The 21306-nt window shown below is 48.9% G+C and overlaps 8 protein-coding genes across 8 annotated transcripts; 4 read left to right on the top strand and 4 right to left on the bottom strand.

The window, feature by feature from the left end:
• Positions 1-1439: 1439 nt before the first annotated feature.
• Positions 1440-3044, bottom strand: HO133_005740 (uncharacterized protein; the record flags this gene model as incomplete). Its single annotated transcript, XM_037296647.1, has 2 exons — positions 1440-1885; positions 2042-3044. 2 exons carry the CDS (start codon positions 3042-3044, stop codon positions 1440-1442), a joined length of 1449 nt encoding a protein of 482 aa, XP_037147828.1.
• Positions 3045-3246: 202 nt separating this feature from the next.
• Positions 3247-4425, top strand: HO133_005739 (uncharacterized protein; the record flags this gene model as incomplete). Its single annotated transcript, XM_037296646.1, has 3 exons — positions 3247-3286; positions 3350-4225; positions 4286-4425. The coding sequence occupies 3 exons, from the start codon at positions 3247-3249 to the stop codon at positions 4423-4425; spliced, it is 1056 nt and encodes a 351-aa protein (XP_037147827.1).
• Positions 4426-5086: 661 nt separating this feature from the next.
• Positions 5087-6712, bottom strand: HO133_005738 (uncharacterized protein; the record flags this gene model as incomplete). The annotated part of the gene is made up of 3 exons (XM_037296645.1): positions 5087-6142; positions 6200-6529; positions 6590-6712. The coding sequence occupies 3 exons, from the start codon at positions 6710-6712 to the stop codon at positions 5087-5089; spliced, it is 1509 nt and encodes a 502-aa protein (XP_037147826.1).
• A 2350-nt stretch (positions 6713-9062) lies between these two features.
• Positions 9063-9863, top strand: HO133_005737 (uncharacterized protein; the record flags this gene model as incomplete). The annotated part of the gene is made up of 3 exons (XM_037296644.1): positions 9063-9233; positions 9442-9528; positions 9696-9863. The coding sequence occupies 3 exons, from the start codon at positions 9063-9065 to the stop codon at positions 9861-9863; spliced, it is 426 nt and encodes a 141-aa protein (XP_037147825.1).
• Positions 9864-13133: 3270 nt separating this feature from the next.
• HO133_005736 (uncharacterized protein) lies at positions 13134-13367 on the bottom strand (the record flags this gene model as incomplete). Its single annotated transcript, XM_037296643.1, has 2 exons — positions 13134-13198; positions 13226-13367. 2 exons carry the CDS (start codon positions 13365-13367, stop codon positions 13134-13136), a joined length of 207 nt encoding a protein of 68 aa, XP_037147824.1.
• A 390-nt stretch (positions 13368-13757) lies between these two features.
• On the top strand, positions 13758-14619 carry HO133_005735 (uncharacterized protein; the record flags this gene model as incomplete). Its single annotated transcript, XM_037296642.1, has 3 exons — positions 13758-13902; positions 13953-14115; positions 14445-14619. The coding sequence occupies 3 exons, from the start codon at positions 13758-13760 to the stop codon at positions 14617-14619; spliced, it is 483 nt and encodes a 160-aa protein (XP_037147823.1).
• A 1121-nt stretch (positions 14620-15740) lies between these two features.
• HO133_005734 (uncharacterized protein) lies at positions 15741-17867 on the top strand (the record flags this gene model as incomplete). The annotated part of the gene is made up of 1 exon (XM_037296641.1): positions 15741-17867. One exon carries the CDS (start codon positions 15741-15743, stop codon positions 17865-17867), a length of 2127 nt encoding a protein of 708 aa, XP_037147822.1.
• A 2620-nt stretch (positions 17868-20487) lies between these two features.
• On the bottom strand, positions 20488-21184 carry HO133_005733 (uncharacterized protein; the record flags this gene model as incomplete). Its single annotated transcript, XM_037296640.1, has 2 exons — positions 20488-20555; positions 20875-21184. The coding sequence occupies 2 exons, from the start codon at positions 21182-21184 to the stop codon at positions 20488-20490; spliced, it is 378 nt and encodes a 125-aa protein (XP_037147821.1).
• Between the last annotated feature and the right edge of the window lie 122 nt (positions 21185-21306).

Below are 21306 nucleotides of genomic sequence, written 5' to 3'. Positions count from 1 at the left end.
AATCTCGACGGGACTTGTAGCATCGAGCCGTCAATACAGATAAGACCACAGCCAATTGGCCATGCCTGTGTGCTAGTGTTCTTGACGGTGCATTGTTGTGTGAAGCTATGGTTCATGTATCATGAATCCATCCGAAACCGTTTTGTGAATCACTTTAATGGATAAAATATTCGCTATGTATCTAAAAACCTATCGACAGCTCTCCTATTCTATCAGACCCATTTTGTGATATCTTCGATGGAGGTCTGTCTCCGCTAGATATATCAACGAGTACGATATATCCTTGGACCAATCTATGAAAACCAGACTCATCAAGCCCGATGATGATCCTTTGACCATCCTCGCCCACTCCAGTCACACTTCCCGAGAGCCCCAAACCGTGATGGCGGAGAATGATGTACAACGTCTCTAATACTGTGGGACTCACGTAGGGAATTTGCAGTGTCGGGACAGCCGAATTTGCAGTGTCGGGACAGCCGAAGATTGTCCAACCCGATTCAAAGTATTTTGTCGGTCTTATAGCCCGAACGGTGACGCACGGTCATAACGATACCGCAAGTGAGGGCAGGAGTATGCGTCAAGGGATACCGCGTTATGAAGTATGAGCGGCTAAATCGTAAGAACGTTTCAATTCTTTACATGTTCAGGCTACACTTTCTCGCAATCCTTTCGCTGAGTGATTCATCCGACGAGAGTCTCTTATGAAGCGCAGACAATGTTGAGCCACGGAGTATCCACTTTCTCGATTGGCAATGAAAGCTGATTGCGATCCTACCCCGCTGGCCGTTCGATGTCTGTGCTGCTGGATGGTGGCGGAGATCCCACGCGGGTGACCTTTTCAATCAAGGCTAACAATGCATCCGATTAGCGTTTATATGGATCTCTGACGCGAGATAAAAGGACCTTGGTTTCTTCCTTGCCACACTTGCACACTTGGTTTTATCCAGAGTTCTGCCATGATGGGTGGAAAAGGGGGTTTAGGCGGGCAAGGACTGTTTTCTAAGACAGGTTTGGGGTGTCTTGTAACCTGTGTGTTTGTAAGTTGGAGTGTGTATGTAGGCGGATGTTTCCCTAAAGTATCTCGTAAACTCCAGCCGCGTGCTTGTACTTCTTACGCTCTTTTATAAGGGTACGTAGAGTATCTCGCGCTGTCATTCATCAATATGGTCTTAGTAGTATAAAGGAGAGTCCGGCTTCGGCCTCGGCAGTGTAGGAGGATTCGGCTTTGGTCCAATCTTCGGAGAAGAGGATCTGACCTTGGTTCTGGTGGTCTGAGAGGGTTTGTCCTGGGATTCAATATCATGAAAGGGATCAGCTATGCGCTCGCCGCCCGCAAGATCAATAGCACTTGAGTGTCCATCAAGGAATGTAACGGTCATGAAATCGTCCAGTCTAGATTGTCCCACCAGACATAGGCATCGTAACTCGTCATACAGATATCAAGCGTTGCGCTCGCCTTCTCTTCCCTCTCCCAGTCTTATCCGTCCCTCTCCACCCCTTCGCTCTTCCAACCTATCCTGCGCTTTGAAACTCCAATGGCAAAGCACCCCCGCTAAGAACCCCACAGCATCATTCTTAAACGCCAATATCCCCGCCACAGTCATGAACATGACGGCCCACCGCCTCTTCCTTTCCTCCTCCGTCAATTCCCCTCCTTTCCCACCATCTTCCCCTAGGTTACTCAAATCCCTAGATCGAGCCGTATTCAAACTCTCTCCGACACCCACTAGCTCTAGTCCCGCTGCAATCACTAGAACGCATAGAAGGACATTGGGGAAACCGTTGAAAATTGCCAAAGCGACCTTACTGGCGAAGAGGCCGAGGAGGAGTTTGAGCAAACCGAGGAATATGATGCTAGCGCCTGAGCGAGCTCCGAAGCGGTATTCTACGCACATTTCGGGGTCAGTATTTTTACTTCAAGATAGATAATTGAGTTGCAAGACGGGTCTTGGGAGCAGAACAGGTCAATTTGCTCCCGAAATAAGACTCGAGACTCAATTTCAGTATCAAATAGGAAGGATCTTCTCTGAAATGTACGTACGGGCCGCGAGTCCACCGGAGCCGTGGCAGACGGGCATGGCGCCGAACCAGCAGCCGACGAGGTTGATGGCCATGACGCTGAGGCCTAAGCTCGTCGTCGAGGGCGTTCGCACATTTGGTAGGATGTCTTGAGCCAAGAACGCAACCGCTATGACGGAGTTGAGCGTCGTGAGAGGCAGCTGGCCGATGCCGGCTTCTAAAGTGCCCTTCCCAAACTCTCGTGGTGACGGGACGAATGTGTGCGGGTGCCAAGTACTGAAGTCGGGTCGGAAATCTTCGCCCCATCCCGGGTAGAGCCAATCGGTGCTGATGACGGATATGATGCCGACGAGGAGGATTAAGAGGGCATAGGGGACGCGACGGAATGTTGAGCTGGCTAGCAAGCCTAAGAAGGCGAGGATTAAGACGAGAGGGTTGGTGCCGAAGCGGTCGAAATGGGGGTAGAGATTCCCAGCGGAGATGATCAGGGATAGACCGGTACCAACTTGTATCCCCTTGATCACTGGGATAGGTATTCTTTCGGTAAACCAATGTATCAGTCCCGTAATACTCAAGAATCCTATAGCCGCGGCGACGAAGATGCCCGCACTCGCTATCTCGGATTTGCTGAAGCCCTGTGCCAAAGCTACGGCTGCGATCGCTTTCATGGGCTGCACGGGCAAGGGAACGCCGAAGGCGAGGCCGGTCAGAATGTTGGCCAGTCCGCTAAAGACGAGCGTGCTGGAGAGGGAGATGGCCCCAATTTGCGTCAGAGCGATGAGGATGGGGAGAAGAGTGCCGATGTCGCCGAAAGAGCCGGAGATCTCGGCGAGAGGCTGGTTGTAGAAGGTTTCTATGTTGTATCTCTGGGTTTGGAAGAAGTCTGCCTGTGCTTTTCTGGAGGACTCTCTCAGGGTTGTTAGGAGTTGGGATCGCCGTGAGGGCGCTGATACTGGGCCGTCTGTGCTAGACATGATTTCGTGGTTTGTGTTGTCCACCGGAAGCTGATGACGGACGATGGGCATCCTAGAGATGCTCCACTCGAAGGTGGAACATCTGGTGCCATCGTCCAACTGCCCACGACGAACCATGTGGCAGTGTGGGTGCCGCGGATGTGGCTTGGAGCGATTCTCGGGGCTAACGCGCTTGACGCGCTAAGATGGTCCTTCTGTGTGGTTTCATGATATCTGCTTGAGCTCTGTCAGTCGAAGCTCTGCCATCTCCGCAATGAGTCTCTCAAATCCACGGAGGCGGCTGCTCCGGTCAGGTGCGTGCTCGTTTCCAAGAGCCTCCATTTCTCTCAATGTCACTGACCGCTTTCTCAAAACAGCCACCTCCCTCCTCCCCCATTCCCACTTCCACCCTCTCCTCGCCTGTCCTCATCTCAACCAGCGGCGAACCGCCATTACAGACTTCCTCAAGAATCCCTTCAGGTCTCGCCGAAGACGCAAATTCCTCGATCTTTCCTCCCCAGAGGTCCTCAACGCAAACGAAATTCAAAAAGCCAAGGAAGAAAAAGAGCGCTCCAAGCTCCCCAAAACTGGCGGTCTAGCACCCGGTTCTATCCTCGATACTCTTTCGCCGACCACCGGTCCACGGATTGAAGACACAGGCGTCATCCGCGACCCGGAGAACATGGCAGCGGTGCTCGACCCGACGCCCCGAGCTCGGGAAAAATGGCAGCGGAGGATGGTGATTCGAGAGATCCGGGGCCGGGGACGGTTGACCAAGACGGTGAAGCTGGCGAGGACGGAGCGGAGCCATCTGAGCAAGAGCGAGTTCTTCAAGACGAGTGTGAAGAAGCTGTTCCCGCTCGCGAACCAGATTGCGGGAAAACCGTTGAGCGAGGCGATGGTGCAGATGCGCTTCAGTAAGAAGAAGGCCGCGCAGGATGTCCTGAGGCATTTGGAGTATGCGAGGGATCAGGCGGTTGTGATGAGGGGGATGGGGTTGGGGAAGGTGCAGGCTCAGGCCCAGCAGGCGGAGGGGGGGGAGGTCGTGGATGGTCGGGAGGCGGAGAGGGGGCAAGAATCGGCGCGGGAAGAAGAGAGGTTGCTGGTGGAAGATAAGAAGGGCAAGAAGAGGGTCGTTACCGACCGCACGGCTATGTATGTCGACCAGGCCTGGGTTGGAAGGGGGGCCTATGGGTGGGGAGTAGAGTATAGGGCCAGGGGCACTTCGAACAGGTTGAGGTTGCCTTATACCAGTAAGTCGGCCTTGTAACGAAGGGCCCGTGTGGTGACGATGCTTGCTGACGATGATCCAGGTATATCCGTGGTGCTGAAGGAGGAGGCGACGCGGATACGGCAAGCGGAGGACAGGGAGCTGAAGAGGCAGAAGAAGAAGGTCTGGGTACCATTGCCTGATAGACCCGTTACGGCGCAGAGGCAATATCCTTTGTGGTGATTTCAGATGTGTGTGTATACGTAGGGTACCTTGTCGGCGAGGGAACCGCTACCTCTGGCTGTACTCTCTGATGTGTCACATATCGACGGCTACGATAATGTAAATCCTGCCATTTTATTAGGGTATATTCCACAAGTAATCCCTTGCCATAACCATCGATCCGTGACCACTACCCAGTCTTCCTGTTTGTCGGAGTCGTATTTCCCAAAAACCCGACCTACGCTTCCCCGGCTGTGGGTCGCTACAAACGCAAATATGGGGACATTGGTGTTTTGCTACTCCTACACGTATCACTATTTTGGCCAGTGCCACCGAATGCTACGATGTTTGGCTGCCAACCTCGGTAATACATCAATCAGAGACCACAACGCTTCAGGTTTCACCAGTCAGTGTGCAACGGACGGTATGATTGGGAATCGCTTGTTCGATAGATAACTATCACGAGTTTATGCTAATCAGGGTCGAGCACATTCCACATCACTGATCTCCGCCGTTTCGTGTGTATCATCGCTCAAGCTGTTGCAGCACAAGAAAAAGAAGAACCCCCCCCCCCTTTTGCTCCGTCGCTATGCCCCCTTCGCTATGCTGATCTGATCTGAGAATCAACTTCCACCCATGTCCATGTCTATTCCCCAGACACATCCGCTCCAGCAGTTTCAGCTCACTCCGTGCCCTTCTCCTCCTCCTCCTCCATGAATGTGGTATCCTCGCCTTCGGATGCGTGCTTCTCGTAGCCGCGTGTGAGACGGCGACGCTTGGTGGGAAGCGCTTTGGACGTGAAGGTCGGTGGGGTCTCGGTGGTGGTGGTGAACGACGTGCGCTTGGTGGGGAGCGCTTTAGAGGTGGGGGTCACGGCGGTGGTGTCAAGCGGATTGCGCTTGTGGTGGGCGGTGTCGTTGGTCGCAATGTCTGCAGCGGGAGTCTTGCGCTTTTTGGTGGCAGAGGCGTCGGAGGCGCTGTCGGTGTCAGGCGACTTGTCCTTCGCCGGTCCTGTGCCGGAGCGCTTGGGGGAAGGGGAGGATTCGGCCTTCTTCGCGGCCATGTCCTTGATGAATTGGATGTTGGCACGGGTCTTGCGATTGAACGCGGGTTGGTCCAGTGTGATCTTCTTGTAGCCGATCTCGCCCTTCTTGGCGGCGGGCTTCTTGACCTCTTTGGTTTTCTGAACGGCAGGCAGGAACTCGACACCAGGGAACGTCTTCAACTTCTTGTCGCGGTTGCGGTACTCTGCTTCGTTGAACTTGCGTTCAATGACGTTGAGAACTTCCCGTACTCGAGCGAAGCTCTTGCTTGAGCCAAGGTATGGGACTAAGAATCGCTCCCAGCACGAGGAGATGTAGTTGGTATAGGTAACACCATTCTTGTTCTCCTTAGCTAGAGCATCCTGCTCAGTTTTACGCAAAGCGATGGTCCAGTTGCGAACATGGCCCCAGTCTTCAAACGTCTGCAGCTGATTCCTAACTAGGCCCAGTTGGATAGTATGCCAGTTTTCGGCATCTTCGGCACGGTATTTGAATCTCTGGTAATGCTTGCGGCACCAAAAAATCCAGAGGTCATTGGGCAGGTCTCGAGTGCAAGCTTTATTACGACCAAAGATGTGTGAAACAACCTTTCGATGATCACCAGAGTTAGCAACGCATGTTGAGACTGCCACACATTTCGTGTCAATGGGTTGAGGTGCATCGTTGTCTGTGTCTGTGCCATCTGCGCCATCGATCTGTATACAATTAGCACTGACACTGATGGTGGAATAAAGACCAATTGCAGTACTGACCTGAGCTCCATCACCAATGCTACCATCAGCATCGATGTTGTCGTCAATATCTGCAATTGCTGAGTCTTCTATTTCAGAGTCATCCTGTTGCGGATTGTTAACACCAACATTGTACCTGCCATGACAACTAAAAGTGGTACTGACTTGAATGTCATCATCGACGATAACGTTCGCGCCAGTGCTGTCGGTCCCTGAAGTCTCCATGCCATCACGCTGTGCAATGTTGCCTTGACCCTGACTTGTGATGACAATGCCCGTGCCACTGGCCTGTGCATCATCATCAAAGCCGGTGGTAGCACCGATGCTGTCTGTCGTAGCTACATCTCCATCCTGTATGATGTTAGCCTAAGCTGGATGCTGACAGTGCTTAACGCAGGCCAGATTACTGACTTTCGTGGAGTGATCGATCTCGATTCTATCATGAACGCTATTAACGTTCTTCATGGCAAATCCAGCAATTGGCTTCCAGGGAGCCATAAGGCCCACGTAGTTGTCAGGCGTAGGAGACGACATGGCAGTAGATGTGGAAGAGAAGGGGAAAGATCTTGATGGTCAATAAAGAAACCGACAAGCAAGTCGGATGGTATTCTGACAATGGTATACTTAAAAAGGTTGTCACAGTCAGAAGCTGCAATGGAGATGTTGAATGTTGAATGTCACGGTGGTATGGAAAAGTGCGCTGCGCTTGGGGAGAGATGAGGGCTTTTATACTTGAGAGGTCATCAGGTGTTAAGAGCTAGCCCCCACGATGGGAGACGTTTTGGAAATTTCCAGTGTTGTGTCCCCTTCTCCGCAGCCCAATTTCCCCTCCCACCATAGCCTCAGCACCGTCACTTTACACAAAGAACTTCTGCGCCAAGACTTTTCGCTAGGGAGGCAAAAGCAATACCCCCACCCCGTGTAAGAGATTACGACGAATGACATGGTTCACTTGAACCGAATGAGGCAAGTATAGTAGGCAGGAAATTTCTCCACAGAGAAGTGAAGAAAGTTGACAGCAGGCCAGTCGGAGCGGAGACATGGCAAGCTTCTTTCGGTATGTCCTGCCAGAAGCGTACAATCTTCACTTTCACCCTCATCTCACGGCCACGTACTCAGTTGTGAACGCCCGCAGCAACATGACTGCATTCCCAGCGACAAAGAAATTGGAATCTCGAAGCCAATCAGACTGTAAAGAACCAGGCAGCCATGGCTAACGTACATAGATCTGCTGAGAATCTTCGAGTTGGATCTCGAGCTTGTTCGCATCATACGTAGGGTAGTGTTAACAGGAAGCAGTGCCTCAGTCCAATATCACGCTTTACCTGCAATATAGACGTCGACAAGGTGGCGCGCTATAGAGTATGGAATTGGCATGCTGAGCAAGAATTGTCAAGCGCATGTCAAAACCCTTGGGCAAGGTTTCTCAGCAGGATCGTCGATGCCGTGGGATGAGATTGGCGCCATCTGAGGTTACATGGATGACAACAAGGAGTAGACATGATGTGATGATGTGATCAGGGCTAGTACGGCAATACAAACAGTATGAGGACAAGATTATCAGACGCCCACTCGGTATCCATTAGTCCAATCGCCTTCCCTTGCAAGTGAGCATGTCTGATGTTGACTTCGCTTCGCTTCTGATGGCGAGATCACGTGCGCGGTTAGCTATTCCTTTCATGGCTAGATTCGATTCGACTTGTCCCTGTGGACAATGGAAGCCGAGAAGCCGACGGGAGGGCGGATGGACGGCTTTTTAGAATTCAGGAAAGAATTGTGTTTCATCCGGCGCATCGACTAAGCCTTGTTCATCCGTTGCGCATTCTAAAGTAAGTACTTTATGGGAGTGTTTCCAGTCCAGCCATCGATGGATAATAGTAGTAGACAATAATGAGACAACGGGATAATGGGAATCGAAGCACAGACGAGGCATGCTTGCTTGCCATGCTTTGCTGTCTTGGCCATGTCTTGGCGAAATAGTACCCAAGTCCAACCGTCCTGTATGGGAATGGGCCTCTCCTCTCTCTCTTCCTTATTTCACTATCTCTTCTTTCTTAACTACGGTACCTTGTATTTCCTCAGAATCTAGGCTGAATCGCGTGATTTTGTCTCAATGAAAAGAATTCACGACAGCGTCTCAAAGCCCTCGCCTTCAATAATGACCAGTCCACCTTCGTCTTCCAGCACAGGAGGCGAAGCACTCCTGTGCTCCGCATGTCAAGGTACCCCTCCAAGACGCTTATTCTCGCCCGCTGTGCTTACGAGTGACCTGTAGCTACTTTAAGCCTCACTTTACCTCTTTCAAAACGGTGTAAATTCATTACGGCCGGAAAAGCGGACGGACTTCCGTCGTTCTGGACCGAGCTTCACACACCTATTTCTCCAGTTGCCTTCTGTGTCACACTGTTCTTTCAGGCTTGAAACTCCAGTCATACCCTTTATGCTATAGCATTCTATCGTCAACCAGCTCTCGGCAGCTTTTTCTTCCACACCATGTGCACGAGGAATGTGTCTGTGCAACATCTTTTGACCTCCATTGAAACCTGCGGCTCACACATTTTGGACGAGAAATGGACGCAAGAAGGGGTTCAGCACGCAGTTCCTAGTCACCTAGAGGGGGACGATGTCGATGAAGCGGCCAACAAGACAGCCAACTCTCCCATCCACTGCCAACCACATGGGCTCGAATTCACTATAATGGCCAGCTGCAGCCTCTCTCTGGTCCTCGTCCACGGAGCTTGGTAGACAGCTCAGATTATGTGGCCACTAGCTAAGCCCTTGCAGATGGTGGCCACGATGTGAAAGTACTAGCTCTGCCGTCTCTGAGCATTATTCCTACCGTTCCGATTCATCTACCGACGTTTCAGCTGCCCGCACATTGATCATGGCCGAGGTAGCTAAGGATAAAGACGTCGTCGTGATCATACACTCTGATAGAGTGGATGTAGGCTACGAGGCGTTGAAGGGTGTCCGAATCAAGAAGCCATCCAGATACCACAGTCCGTCGGGCGTGAGTGCAGAGGGTGTGGTGAAATTAATCATCATCGCTGGAATGGTGCTGCCAGTAGCAACAGTGGCTGTGACTTAATGGTCTGCGATGGGAAAGGGCTGGAAGGAAGATGCCGGAGGGAATCCTTGAGGTGACTGGACCTAATAACTTGGAAGACGACGTCAGAAATCACCGTGCATGGAATTTCATGATGTGTTCTAATTTCCTCTTTCAATATCAAGGCAAAAATATGCTAACTTTCCACCTCTGCAAGAATAACTTCATCACAATTCCTGACGGCCGCCACCGCCTCTATTACGATCTACCTCAACCCGAAGCCGCCGAGCTCGCTCAAACTCTTGTAAGCAATAACAAAATCGGGCCCTCTCCCCTTTTCCTTCTCGTTGGCCGCCAGTCTGACAATCGAAACCAACAGTGCCCTAAGCTCTCCCTCTCACCCACCCTGCGTACAATCACATCCCATCCTCAAATCTCCTCTGCACCCTCTACAACGCCCTCCCACTTAAGGCTCAAAAGTGCATGGTCGATAACGCTGGCATCAAAGATGTTGGACGTGACGAGAATGACCATGCGCCGTTCGCGGATCTGGAGAAGAGTGGTGAGGTCGCTAGATTGGTCCAAGACAAGATCGATAAGGCTTTTGGCGGACGTGTGAAGAGGATACCGAAGCTTTGAACCATGGGGAAGATCTGCGATGGTATCCGCGTTCGCTGGAGAGGGAGGGGGCGTAGGCCAGGGTGGACGGGGTGGTCCGGGGGGTGGTCTTGGTCTGGGAGGCATGCTTGCGTTCAACTCCGGTGAGTTTGATGCGTGCGCTCGGGTGGATGGCGATGCAAGATGGTCAGTGTTTTCTCTTCTGGCATGCAGTGAACTTGGTGAGAGATAATTCTGGCGTAAGAGGACCCGGTGTACTTATAGTGACAGGTCGCAGCATGCTCCACTTCTCACACCGCACGGTGTCCATGACGCATGAGCGATAGTGCACAACCCCACTGCTATCAGTTGAGGAAAAAACTTGATGAAATGGCGGCGAACAGCAACGGCAGGGAAGGAACGGCAGCGGCGCAGACACATTGACGACGAGAACACTCCAACGGGGACTCGAATGATTTGAGGCTTTGAGCATGTCCGATGCTCAAGTGCCCGACGTTCTCGTCGCCAACGCTCGTGTCATTATTGTGTCCCCCGGATGCCAAGATCCGGCATGTCCTTGGCCCGCTCATTTAAGTCAATCTTGGCTCTCGATTCACGCCGCTGCCGCTCTATACTTTCCTCGTATTCGGTCGCATGCATTGACTTTGCGGGAACCACGAATAGTAGCGCAAGCTATCGAACGACGCATGCAGGGACGAGCGCAAAAGTGCGATTTAGAGACTGATATGAAGAAGAGGTCGGTCAGAATAGGAAGTTGTGAGGCTGGCTGCACAACGATCGGCGAGGATAAAGAAGTAAGACCTACTGTTGTAGATGATCTGCGCGATGGTCATCAGCTTGTATGTCAGTGGCACATTGTACTGTTGAATGTGCAAAAAAAGGGGGCATGAGGTCCACGAGTATCGGCGCCAGTCCAAAACAGTCCCGATCAACGCTCTTTGAGCAGCCTCAAGAGTTGTTACGTGTCTGTCAGAATCGGCAGGGTCGAGTTTATAACCTCTACCCTAGAAACCATTTCCGTCGCCTAAATCGGTGGCTGTCACTGAGAAAGTGTCATGCGTCAGAAAAGCCACCTGTACCATCCCGTAGGATCCAACGGGGAATCGAGCCCCTTGCATATCCGATGCAGTAGCCCGGAAGGCAAATTTCTGGCGCCACGAAGACAGAAGCGTGACGGCCTGATCTCCGATGCGAATTCACGAGAACCTTCTGCAGGCGCACGTCATATGCCTTGGCTGCAGTTGCAAGGTTGCAGACATGACGGACCTAAGCCAGTAGTGACGAAGAAAAGAGAGCAGCCGGTATCGGCTGCCTTGATACGGCATGGTTTCCACACGTATAAGGTTTTCCGGATCAGCTTCCCCCTGTTGACACTTGGATGCGAGGTGGCGTTCTGGAGAATTACCCCGGAGCCAGCTTCGAGATACTATACCCGACCAAGGTTCCAACGTGCCCTGTATCGAATAATAGATAGGGAAGCGAGCTTGAGTGCCCGGAGCTTTACTCTAAATAAGTGCCGAACGTACGGAACCTCCAAACTCTAGCGGCGAACACCCCGAGCGAGCGAGCGCCTGGCGACCGTTCCAAACATGTAGTAAGGCTTCCAGGCGAACTCGGACGGACTCCGTCGGCAGCACTGCCTCGTGGAATTTCATTCGAGGCATACCTAGCCTGGATAGAGACTGCGATTCAACTTCCGGTTAGGATATCTTGGTGTTTGGGATAACAAGGGCTCCCGCACGAAATCTTCACAGGCTGTCAGTTAGCATCCATCCGCGTCGTGTAGCATGAGTGCTGTTATATCCCCGTAGTGATACACTAGCTGGAGCGTGAAAAGACATGCAGGGATTTGCAATGCGGGTCCGACGACGCGTCTTCTTGGTTCGCGGGTCTCGGCCTTATCTCTTGTCTTGTCTTGTCTTGGGGAACTTCAGTGCATTCTATGTGGAAATGTGATTCCCCAGCAAGAATCGGGGTTCGTAGTTATCATTGCGCCGTGAAACTTGTACCATACATTAGGAAGTTAGTCGCACCGCACCACACGCGATTTAAGCCAAAGCCGCGCACATGCTTCCCCATTGCTGAGATGATCAGCACTCAGCGTGCGTGCTGTCGATGTTGACGACAGGTTCCCGAATACCGAAGAGGGTTCCAGACTCACATGGAGTTTTAACTTTAGAGCCTCCCGACGACACTCATGTTGCGGCGTGGAAGGTGCGTACAAACTGGCAAAACAGTCCGAATCCATAGCCCACGCGCAAGATCCGTCACAGCTTGTGGCCGTTCAGACAAGAGACGGATGAGCACGCGAACACGGAGCTGAAGTCTGATACGAGAAGCTTTTTCTGCGGAGTACGATACATATCGGACCGTGATTCATTCGCATGGCATCGAAAGGGGTATATGGAGGGTAGAATTACGTGGCTGGGTTGCGGGCTATGGGGTTCGAATGCTGGGGTGGGAGAGGAGGGATGCGGAGGGTTGGTCGCTAGTTGTTGGTGTGTATGGAAGGATGGATGGAGGAATGGATGGAGGAAAGGAGAAGAGTGCTGACAGTGTCAACAGACCTACCAGGTAGGCGTGGAGAGTATCGTTTCTTGAAGGTGCAACGGGTGAGTGAGTGAGAGCCCTTCCTTGCAATATCTGTCATCGAGGGTGTGGGTATGTCGGCTTGGGATCGGATTGGTGAAATTAGGTAAGAGGAATTGATGGATGGAAATGGATGGTTTAATGCGGAAACGCTGATACACTGTCTGGTGCGTAGCGCTCCGTTACATATTTGACGCCCTCGGGATAAGGATGGTGTTTCGCTACTTTTGAATGGTGGACGGGATATGCATTCTCTTCTCACTTTCTCAACAGAAATACTTCTTATTTGCCCGAGAAGCCTAGTCGTTTCTTTACGTCTCGGGCTATCCTGCCGCATCGGTGACCCTGTGAGCCTATTAAAGTGGTTCCTGATTGGATCATAAGCTTTGAGGATGGACTGTCTTTTCTTTCTCTTCCAAAATCGGAGCCGTGACCCCTCATCGGTGAAAAAGCTGAATCGGGGGCAGAAGAAGAAAGAACTAGTCACGGTCCAAATGAAAGGATCCTGAGGGTGGCATACTGAGCACGGACGCGTTGCCGAAACACGTAACATGTCGCTGCACAAACATAGCAGTGACGGGCTGTTGTTCTCGCAGGTTTGCATAGCGCTCGCGCGACGTATCAGGTAGCACAGGAGGCAAGATGGTGCCTGGCAGAATCCATCATGCATTTGAGAAAAATGTGGACCCGGTGCAGATACTCTCACGCTTCAGAGTTTTCCAGTGTCAGTGTCTTCTGTTCAGGTCTGGTATATCGGAGTAGAAGGTCTGTTTGGCTTTATCTTCGTGGCATACTATATTCTCGAAGAGAAGGTTGGAGAATGAGTGCATTGAGACCCGGTATAGATGAGCCGGAAGCCCACTGGTTGTCGTCTTTGAGATTCAGTCTTTGAGGTTCATCGGCTTCATCCAGTGCAACTGTCCTGAGTCCAGCCATGATGAGCGTTGGATGAGAAGTGGTGTTTTGGCAACCGTGATGGAACAGTATACACCGATAGAGGGTGGGACAAGGGCGACGAGAACGATGATGGAGAACAAGAACGAGGTAGAGCTGAGCGTCAGGTATTAAGATTTTCGCCGTCATGAGATCTGGTGGCAAAGATGATGAGCTGGCGCGCATTGACTGGTTCGGAATGAAGTAGAGATTTAGGCAAGCAAAACCTTATCCGCAAAGTCATCCCGTCATGAGATCTTGTGACTTTTCGCAGGTATCACGCTCTCATTTCCAGTTGCGTAGTCAAGAAGGCATTTAAGCAGATTGTGCATGTAGCCAGTGTCTTGGTAGTTGCCGCCCATGTTCGAAGCCGAAGTGGACCAAGCTTCCACCATGCTGAATCTTGAAGAGGCAGATGTAATGGGAGAGTTCTCAGCCCTAAAACCATTTGGACACGATTACTTCTTCAGGATCGTGGACGTTTTGAAAGCAGGAAAAATCCTGGAAACCGAAGTGGAAGTGCTAAGGCTCAGATCAGGTACCTGCCAAACTAACCCTTACAGAAGTCTTGCTAATAACAACTTTGAGCAAATTCACCGGACGCGCCATTTACTCTGGACCAGTCTCCTATCATTGGAAAAGCCGTCATCAGCACGTCTTTCTCAAAACACTGGGAAGCAACCATAGAGCTGATGCAAGCGAACACAAATGACCGCTTTCTCAACATGCAGATCTTTGCTGGACTGTTGAGGTGCGTTAGTAAAATTTGTATAGAGAGGCTCATTGGACACCTTGTGATTGTGGACATCGAGGATGCATCACAGAAGTGGTACCACGATTTCTTCAGGCTTGCAGGGTTCTATCGGTGTTGCTGTCAGAGCTCGGCTGGCAGCACACCGGAGCTTGAGGCTCGGAACTGTCTAGCTTCGAGACAGTCGCCGGACAGAAAATTTTCAACCGTGTACGAAAGTATCAGGACCTGGCTTGCAGAAGGCCGATGCACAAGGGCCTTACTGGACTCCGTCGCGTCCGGCGAAGCGGTGGAGGTGGAGCGCAGATATTTTCACGATCTTCTTGCAGAGCTCGGGAAAGAGAGACGTTCTCAAAGCGCACAGATGCGCGGGGAATTCATAGCCAGGGACCAAACGCGCAGCCAAAGACCGTGGCAAAAGTCGGTTGGGAGGCCGGTAGCACCAAGGAGCGAAGCCTTGAAGCCTGGGACCAAGACTTTATCGTCGAGAAAGCACTGGTGTAGCCAGGATACGGTCGTGAAGAGTGTGGGGGGCCCTGCACTTGGAATTAGGGAAAAGCGTAAGCGGAGTCAGAACACTCAGCAAGAAGGCTTTTGGCGTACAAGAAAGGCACACAAGCTGTACAAGTGTTCTCGACAATGAATAGATTTCCGGATCATGAGTGTTTCCTGCTTGCTTGATACTCTGCTTGGACCGAACGTATACACCAACGGCCAAGCAAATTGACATGAAGCCAATGATTGTGTGGTCACTGCAAGAACGAGCCCCAGATCCTGCGTCTTTTCAAGTGAGGTCGATCCACTCGGCGGCACCTCTTGTGGATCGAAATGCTTTCTGAGCAGTCAGCCACTCGAAGCATGATGAGGAACTCGGTCTCTTAAGCAGGTCCAGTTTGACTTACTTCCACGCCAGGGTTGTAGATAGCAATGCTGACGTCTAGAGCCAGTTAGCTCTTTTTGAACGAGCAGTGAAAACGCCCTGTCCCTATACCTTCGAAGCGGTGGGAAAAACAAGCTTCGAGCACGAGCGATGGATCTTCAAGGTCGGAGAGAGAATTGCAGACCCGAATGACGAACGAAATTAAAACGACAGAATGCAAATTTCCACCGAGGCTTCGAACCTAGAGGCATTGGCCAGTCCTTAAGATTGTGAGCTATGAAACAACTGCTTTTCACTTGGCCCAAGTCAAGCAAGGAAGCGCAGGCCCGATGCATGAACCCGATGACTGTACCTGAAGGTCAATCCCCATGAATGCTTGAAGCCACCGCCACTGGCCAGTATCTGCACCTTCACCTCGTGACAAAACTTCTTCTTGCATTGTCAAATCGAAGGGTTGAAGTGTACTAGATGAATGAACTCAGCGAACGTACGAAAACGTGAATCTCTTTCCAAATGTGAAGCCGGAGCACGGGCAGAGCACTGGCTGTCATTTAAACTTCACTTGGCCTTAACTTCTCCGTCATCCTACAACAACCGTGACATCCCAAATACATCTTCGCATGCTGCTACATTCATTCAATTGACCATCAATAAGCAAATGGACAGTCATCCACATTCGTCCTGACAACAAACATCACACACACAAGCGCCGGCTCTAACCGGTGCTACGGGATTCACAATGACCATGTCCACCATCCCAGGACCACTGTCCGAAGAACATGGATCAATATTTGAAAGCCATGGACCACACTTCTTCTCTCGAATCTCCAAGGAGGAGGGGAATGAGAGTAGAAGTGATGCTCCAGATGCTGCTTTATGTGAAACCTATCATATAGAGCTGTCGGCAAATGGGCTAGGTATCAATGGTATTGTCTTTACTGGGCTGAGGGCATGTGCTGACGTTTCAGCTACAGAACTTTTCGACTCCGACAACCTTGAAGAAGGCCAGCGGACAAATATCGGATCTGCGACCATCTCCATGATCGAGACGCGCTTCCAGGAACCTGAGAGCGTCTACAGAAGCTGCAAGATCGAGCAGCTTGATTTCAAATTCGAGAACATCCTGATCAAGATGGAAGCATTCGCTGTGACCCTCCGCCGCATCCAGTCCTTCTGCGTCGAGCATCAGGCCGAGCATCTCGCGATGGCTCCTATTCAGGGCTCATGCTGGTTCTCTGGCCTTCTCAAGCCCGCAGGCTTCAATCTTTGTGATTGCGAACGTCTTGACAAGCCTGTTGGTGTCGGATTTCAATTATGCATGGTCCTGCCAACTCCGCCAATCGAATCACCAACACGCATCAATGAAGACTCTCCCATGGACGATACAGCCGTAAGTGAGAGAGATGAGGTAGCAGCGGCGGCAAAGGACAGATTTGCCAGGGAATTGTCAAGTATAGGCGATCAATATAATCGGTTGATGGAGAAGATGCAGAAAGAGGCCAAGGTATTAGGATTCCAACAAGTGCCAGCGGAAGGCCGAGTCTTCTCAAATGCGAGCACTAGCATAGGGCGAATCGACGAAATACGGCGTACCCAATACTCGGGCGGGAAGGATGTTTTAGCTCCAATCTCCAATGGAAAGACACGGGCTTCCCCTTCAGCTGGAACTGCCTCGATAGCGCCTCCTCATCGAAACATGATCAATGAGACCAGGGCGATCGCGCTTACTGAAAACCGTGCCAATACTGCTGCTGCAGATATGAAGAGAGAAGACCCGCTGTTCATAGCCGCACTCACATCAACCATGGTCCAGCAAGGCCAAATCGTCGGTGTCGGTAGCAGCAACTCCCAAACAGCCGACAAGCCAGCGAACAAGGCCGGAGGGCGACCTGGCCAGGATTCTGGAGCAGTCGCTGAGGGCAGCCCGTTCGAAAAGCCATCTCTGCCTCAGCGTCAGGGCATTGTTACAAGTCCAGCCGCATCAGAGGAAGCAACGGGCCCGGAAGGTTCGACGCCAGGTCCTCTTTCAAAGAAGCGATACTGCACGTACTGGATCCGAAAGGGAGAGTGCGATTACATGCAAGAAGGTTGCAGATACAAGCATGAGATGCCAGTCGACGAAGAGACGCAGCAGAGAATTGGTCTTCGCGAGATCCCTTTATGGTTCAGAGAGAGCCCGGAGTACGAGCAATTCTTGCAGCAAGTACAGCAAAGACGGTCAGCAACTGGAAGATTGACTGATGTCGGCTCTGACAAGAAAAACCCATTCACGGCCCAATCATCCCGCCGAGGCTCTGGTCGAAGCGGCAACAATATTAGCTCGCATGGGGGCCGAGGGACTGCGACAACAAGGCGTGATCCTGTTCAGATGGGCTCCTACACCGTGCAGTCCCCACACGAAAATTTCGATCAAAGCGCCATGGCATCCAGTACCGAAGCAAAGACGGCTCGTGCCGGCCCGCCTTCAGCTTCCAAGATCAAAGACACTCAGGCTGTCAACACGACAGCGAACAGGCGATCGAACAAAGAGAGTTACAAGCCTTCGAAAGTCATAGCGTCTTCCTGCGGCAGTGACATACGAACGGCCACCAAAGAAAATCCTATCGTCAAGGACAGTAACATCGAAGAGTCACGCAAAGGCTACGCAGAGAACCGTGGTGGATCTAGATACCGCGCCAGCAGTACGCATTCGGGCGCATCCGAGGGGGGTGTCCCCTTATCACGCTCAGCCACCGATTCCGCACCATCGATGCTACCAGGAAGAACGAAGAGAGAATCCTCAAGCCCGTTTTCAGACACCAGTGCCCAGAAAGCCAGACCAGGGCTGGAAGGAGCAAAGATGGGAAGGAAAAATGGTCAAGCTCGCAACTAAGTTCAGCAATTCAATCCCATTTTCACTCAACATGAGTCTCGGCCCACGATTCGGCCGACCACAGCCGCGCCATGCGTACCAATCCTGAGAGGCAAATGTGTTTGGTCAGGAACCTCGAGGGCGGAGAATCGCACGCACACTTGAATCGCTGATAGATCACCAAGTGCAGCTGGCATTGATCGACCAGCTTTTTCAAAGGCAAGCAATATAACAAATTAGGTAGATGGAAGCAAGGGTCCCCAACACAACAATAATACACAGTCCACTCATCCCGTGACATGCACCATCACACCTTCTTACTCTGCTCGTACACCTTCTAGGGCTAGACACCGCCGGGAGATTAGCAGTCCCTTGTATCCGATAACCGCCCAGACCGAGGCAACAAATTAGCGTGGTTTTTCTCCGCGTCTCAACTACGCGACTTTTTTTATTCTTTATAATAACTCTACTATATTAAGTCTAATATAATTAAAATTACTACTCTATCTACTTCTAATAAGAAAGAATTAAATTAAGTTATAAAATATTAGAAAAGAGATATTTAGATTAATATAAGAAAGGAGAAACTTAAATAGCGTAATATTCTTTTTTAGAGTATATCTTTATTATTAGAGTATTAGTTAATAAAAATTAAGTATTATATAATTATTAGTTATCTTTTAAGCGATATAAGAATTACTTTATATACGATATTTAGTCTTATATAAACTATTACTATTTAGAATATATTTTTATAAAAATATTAATTTATATATCTCTCTATAGAGTACTTTAGATTCTATTTAGAAGTCTATTAATATTTCGAAGTTAAAAATCTTTATCGCTATTATAATCTATATAAGAATCTTTTATTTTTTTATTATTTATAATTATTAGAGAACTAATAAAATTACTTTAATAGTTTTATTAATTATTAAAAATATAACTCGAAATCGCTATATTCTTTTTCGAAAATTTATTTATTACTTAGACTCTATTAAAGAAAATTTTAGAATTATTAAAATAGATAGATATAAATAGTTTATATAATATAAAAAAGCTTTAATTATTTATAAATAAAATACGAAGTAATTAGAAGAAGCTTCGTATTTTAAATTCTTATATTATAATTAATAAATATATAATTAAGAAGATAGAATATATATATTATTTTATAATAGCTTTAGATAAGTTAATTAAGAAGAAATATAAGCTATTCGTAATTAGCGATAAGAGCTATCTCTATAATTATATCTAGTATTCTTCTATATAAAGTTTTAAGAATAGATTAAAAGTTAAAGATCTTAGAGATATATTAATTATAGTATTTAAATTAATTATTAATATACTATTCTATAACTCTATTCTCTTTATAAATAATTATTTTATTAAATCTAAACTAATTATAGTTTTAAAAGATAGAGAAATTATAATATATAAAATTATAAAGCTAAATTAATTAGATCTTTTAAAATTATTTATAAAGATAAAATAAGTCTTTATAAGAAATATTTTATACGAAGTTCTCGCTATAATAATTTAGAATAATATATTAATAATAATCTAGTAAGATAATAATCTTATTCTAATTCTAATTACTATATATAATATAAGAGAGATTAATAACTTTATTTTTAAAAAGAGAAAATATTTTAATAAGACTAATATAAATAGTCGTATAGTTTTATTTACTTTTAAAGAGAATAATTAGAATATATAAAAGAAGGAGTTTTAAGTTTTTAAGCTTTTCTACTATTATAATAAGTATATAAAAAAAAATTAATTAATTTAATACTCTAATAGCTATATATTCTTCTTAGCGAATTTATAATTAAAATTAGATATCTCTACTTTATTAATATTTAGATAAAAATCTTTCGAATATCTTTAAGCTCTATAAATTAATAAAAAATATTTTTATTAAAAGTATTAGAAGTTTCTCGAGCTAATAGTAATAGAATTAATTAAAGAAAATAGAGAAAGTATTCGATCTTAACTATCTCTCATCTTAATTATTACTTTATTAAAACTATTATAAAATAATTATAACTAATAAGATTTAAATATTATTCGATAGTATCTTATATATCGTTTTAATATTTAGAAGAGGCGTTTTAATAGAGAAATTAGTAGTAATAGTAGAGAAGTATTAAAGATTAGAGGGAGATACGCTATATATAAAGTCTCTTTATATTATAAAGGGGATTATATAGAATAATTTTATAATAGAAAGGATTAAATAGAGTTTATAGAATAAATCTAGATTATTAAATATAGATTATATAGTAGTTATAGAGTGGTAGTGTTTATAATAATGGTAGAAATCGCATTTGTTGCCTCCGGGCGGTTATCGGATACACCCCCTGATACTGTCAATATTTTCGCGCGTAGAACCGTTTTTTGGCGGGTCTGCTACCCTACAACAGTAATATGACCGTCTTTCACGCTCGTCCAAGGGCGTGCTACCAGAGTCAAGGCGTGCGAGAAGGAACCACTCATACATAGAGCCTATATATTCGCACCTCCTCGGCTCAGAGAATCTGTAAATGGACATCGCTCTCGGGACTCCATCTAGCCCATGGTTTGCCAGAACGAGACGGCAACAGATCGGTAAAACGTAGGGATTTTCAAGGCCCAAAGATCATGTATTCTTCGACTGAACGCATAGTGCAATACCGCCCAAGACGAAAGCCATGCCGATCCAGGTATCTGTTTCTCCGTCAGTAGAAAGTCAGCACCAATATGATACGTAGTCTGGGGATTAATGGTCGCCGGGGGCGTGGGGGATAGGACGTACCTCTCGATATAACCTTCCCCTCAGCCCACCACTCCCCCAAGACCGTAAACAAGAACGCCAGGGAATTCGTAATCGGGACCGTAAGGCTCAACTCTACACCAACAGCCGTCAGCGGAGCTCTAAACCACCACCACCACCACCACCATCACCCATTCCATTTCCCCAACCCCAAACTCTTCCCCAAACCCCCCCCCCCTTACAAGCGAGAAGAGGAAAACCACCCCCACCTACCGGCCCGTCCAATCAGCAAAAAGAACCACACGCTCCCCGTCAAATTCACCACCAGCGGCAGCGCGTACGCCGGACTCCGGAGCAGATCCGCGACCGTCCACGCCGCCTTCAGGACGCGCCGCCGGGCCCGGCCGGCCCGGGTGCCGGTGTCGACGCGGTCGAGGGAGGGGTGGGCGGGGGGGTGGAAGTGGAGGGCGGCGCGCCGGATGAAGGGCGTGGTGAGGCCCCAGGCGAGGCCGACGAGGAGGAAGCCGAGGGTCCAGTTGAGGATGGAGGGGGGGGAGGGGGGAGGGGCGTCGGGGTCGGACATTGTTGGGGTGGGTTGGATGGGCGGGAAATGGGATGGGGAGTGGTTCGCGGTCTTTGGAAGTTTGGTGCATGACTAAGCGGAATCCCCCTGTCTTCGAGCCAATGAGAATTGGATTAGATATG

This window comes from Letharia lupina (assembly GCF_014066315.1).
Source record: "Letharia lupina isolate WasteWater1 chromosome Unknown contig_22, whole genome shotgun sequence".
In the NCBI taxonomy this organism is placed as follows: Eukaryota; Fungi; Ascomycota; class Lecanoromycetes; order Lecanorales; family Parmeliaceae; genus Letharia; species Letharia lupina.
This window is presented reverse-complemented; position numbering and strand designations above follow the sequence as displayed.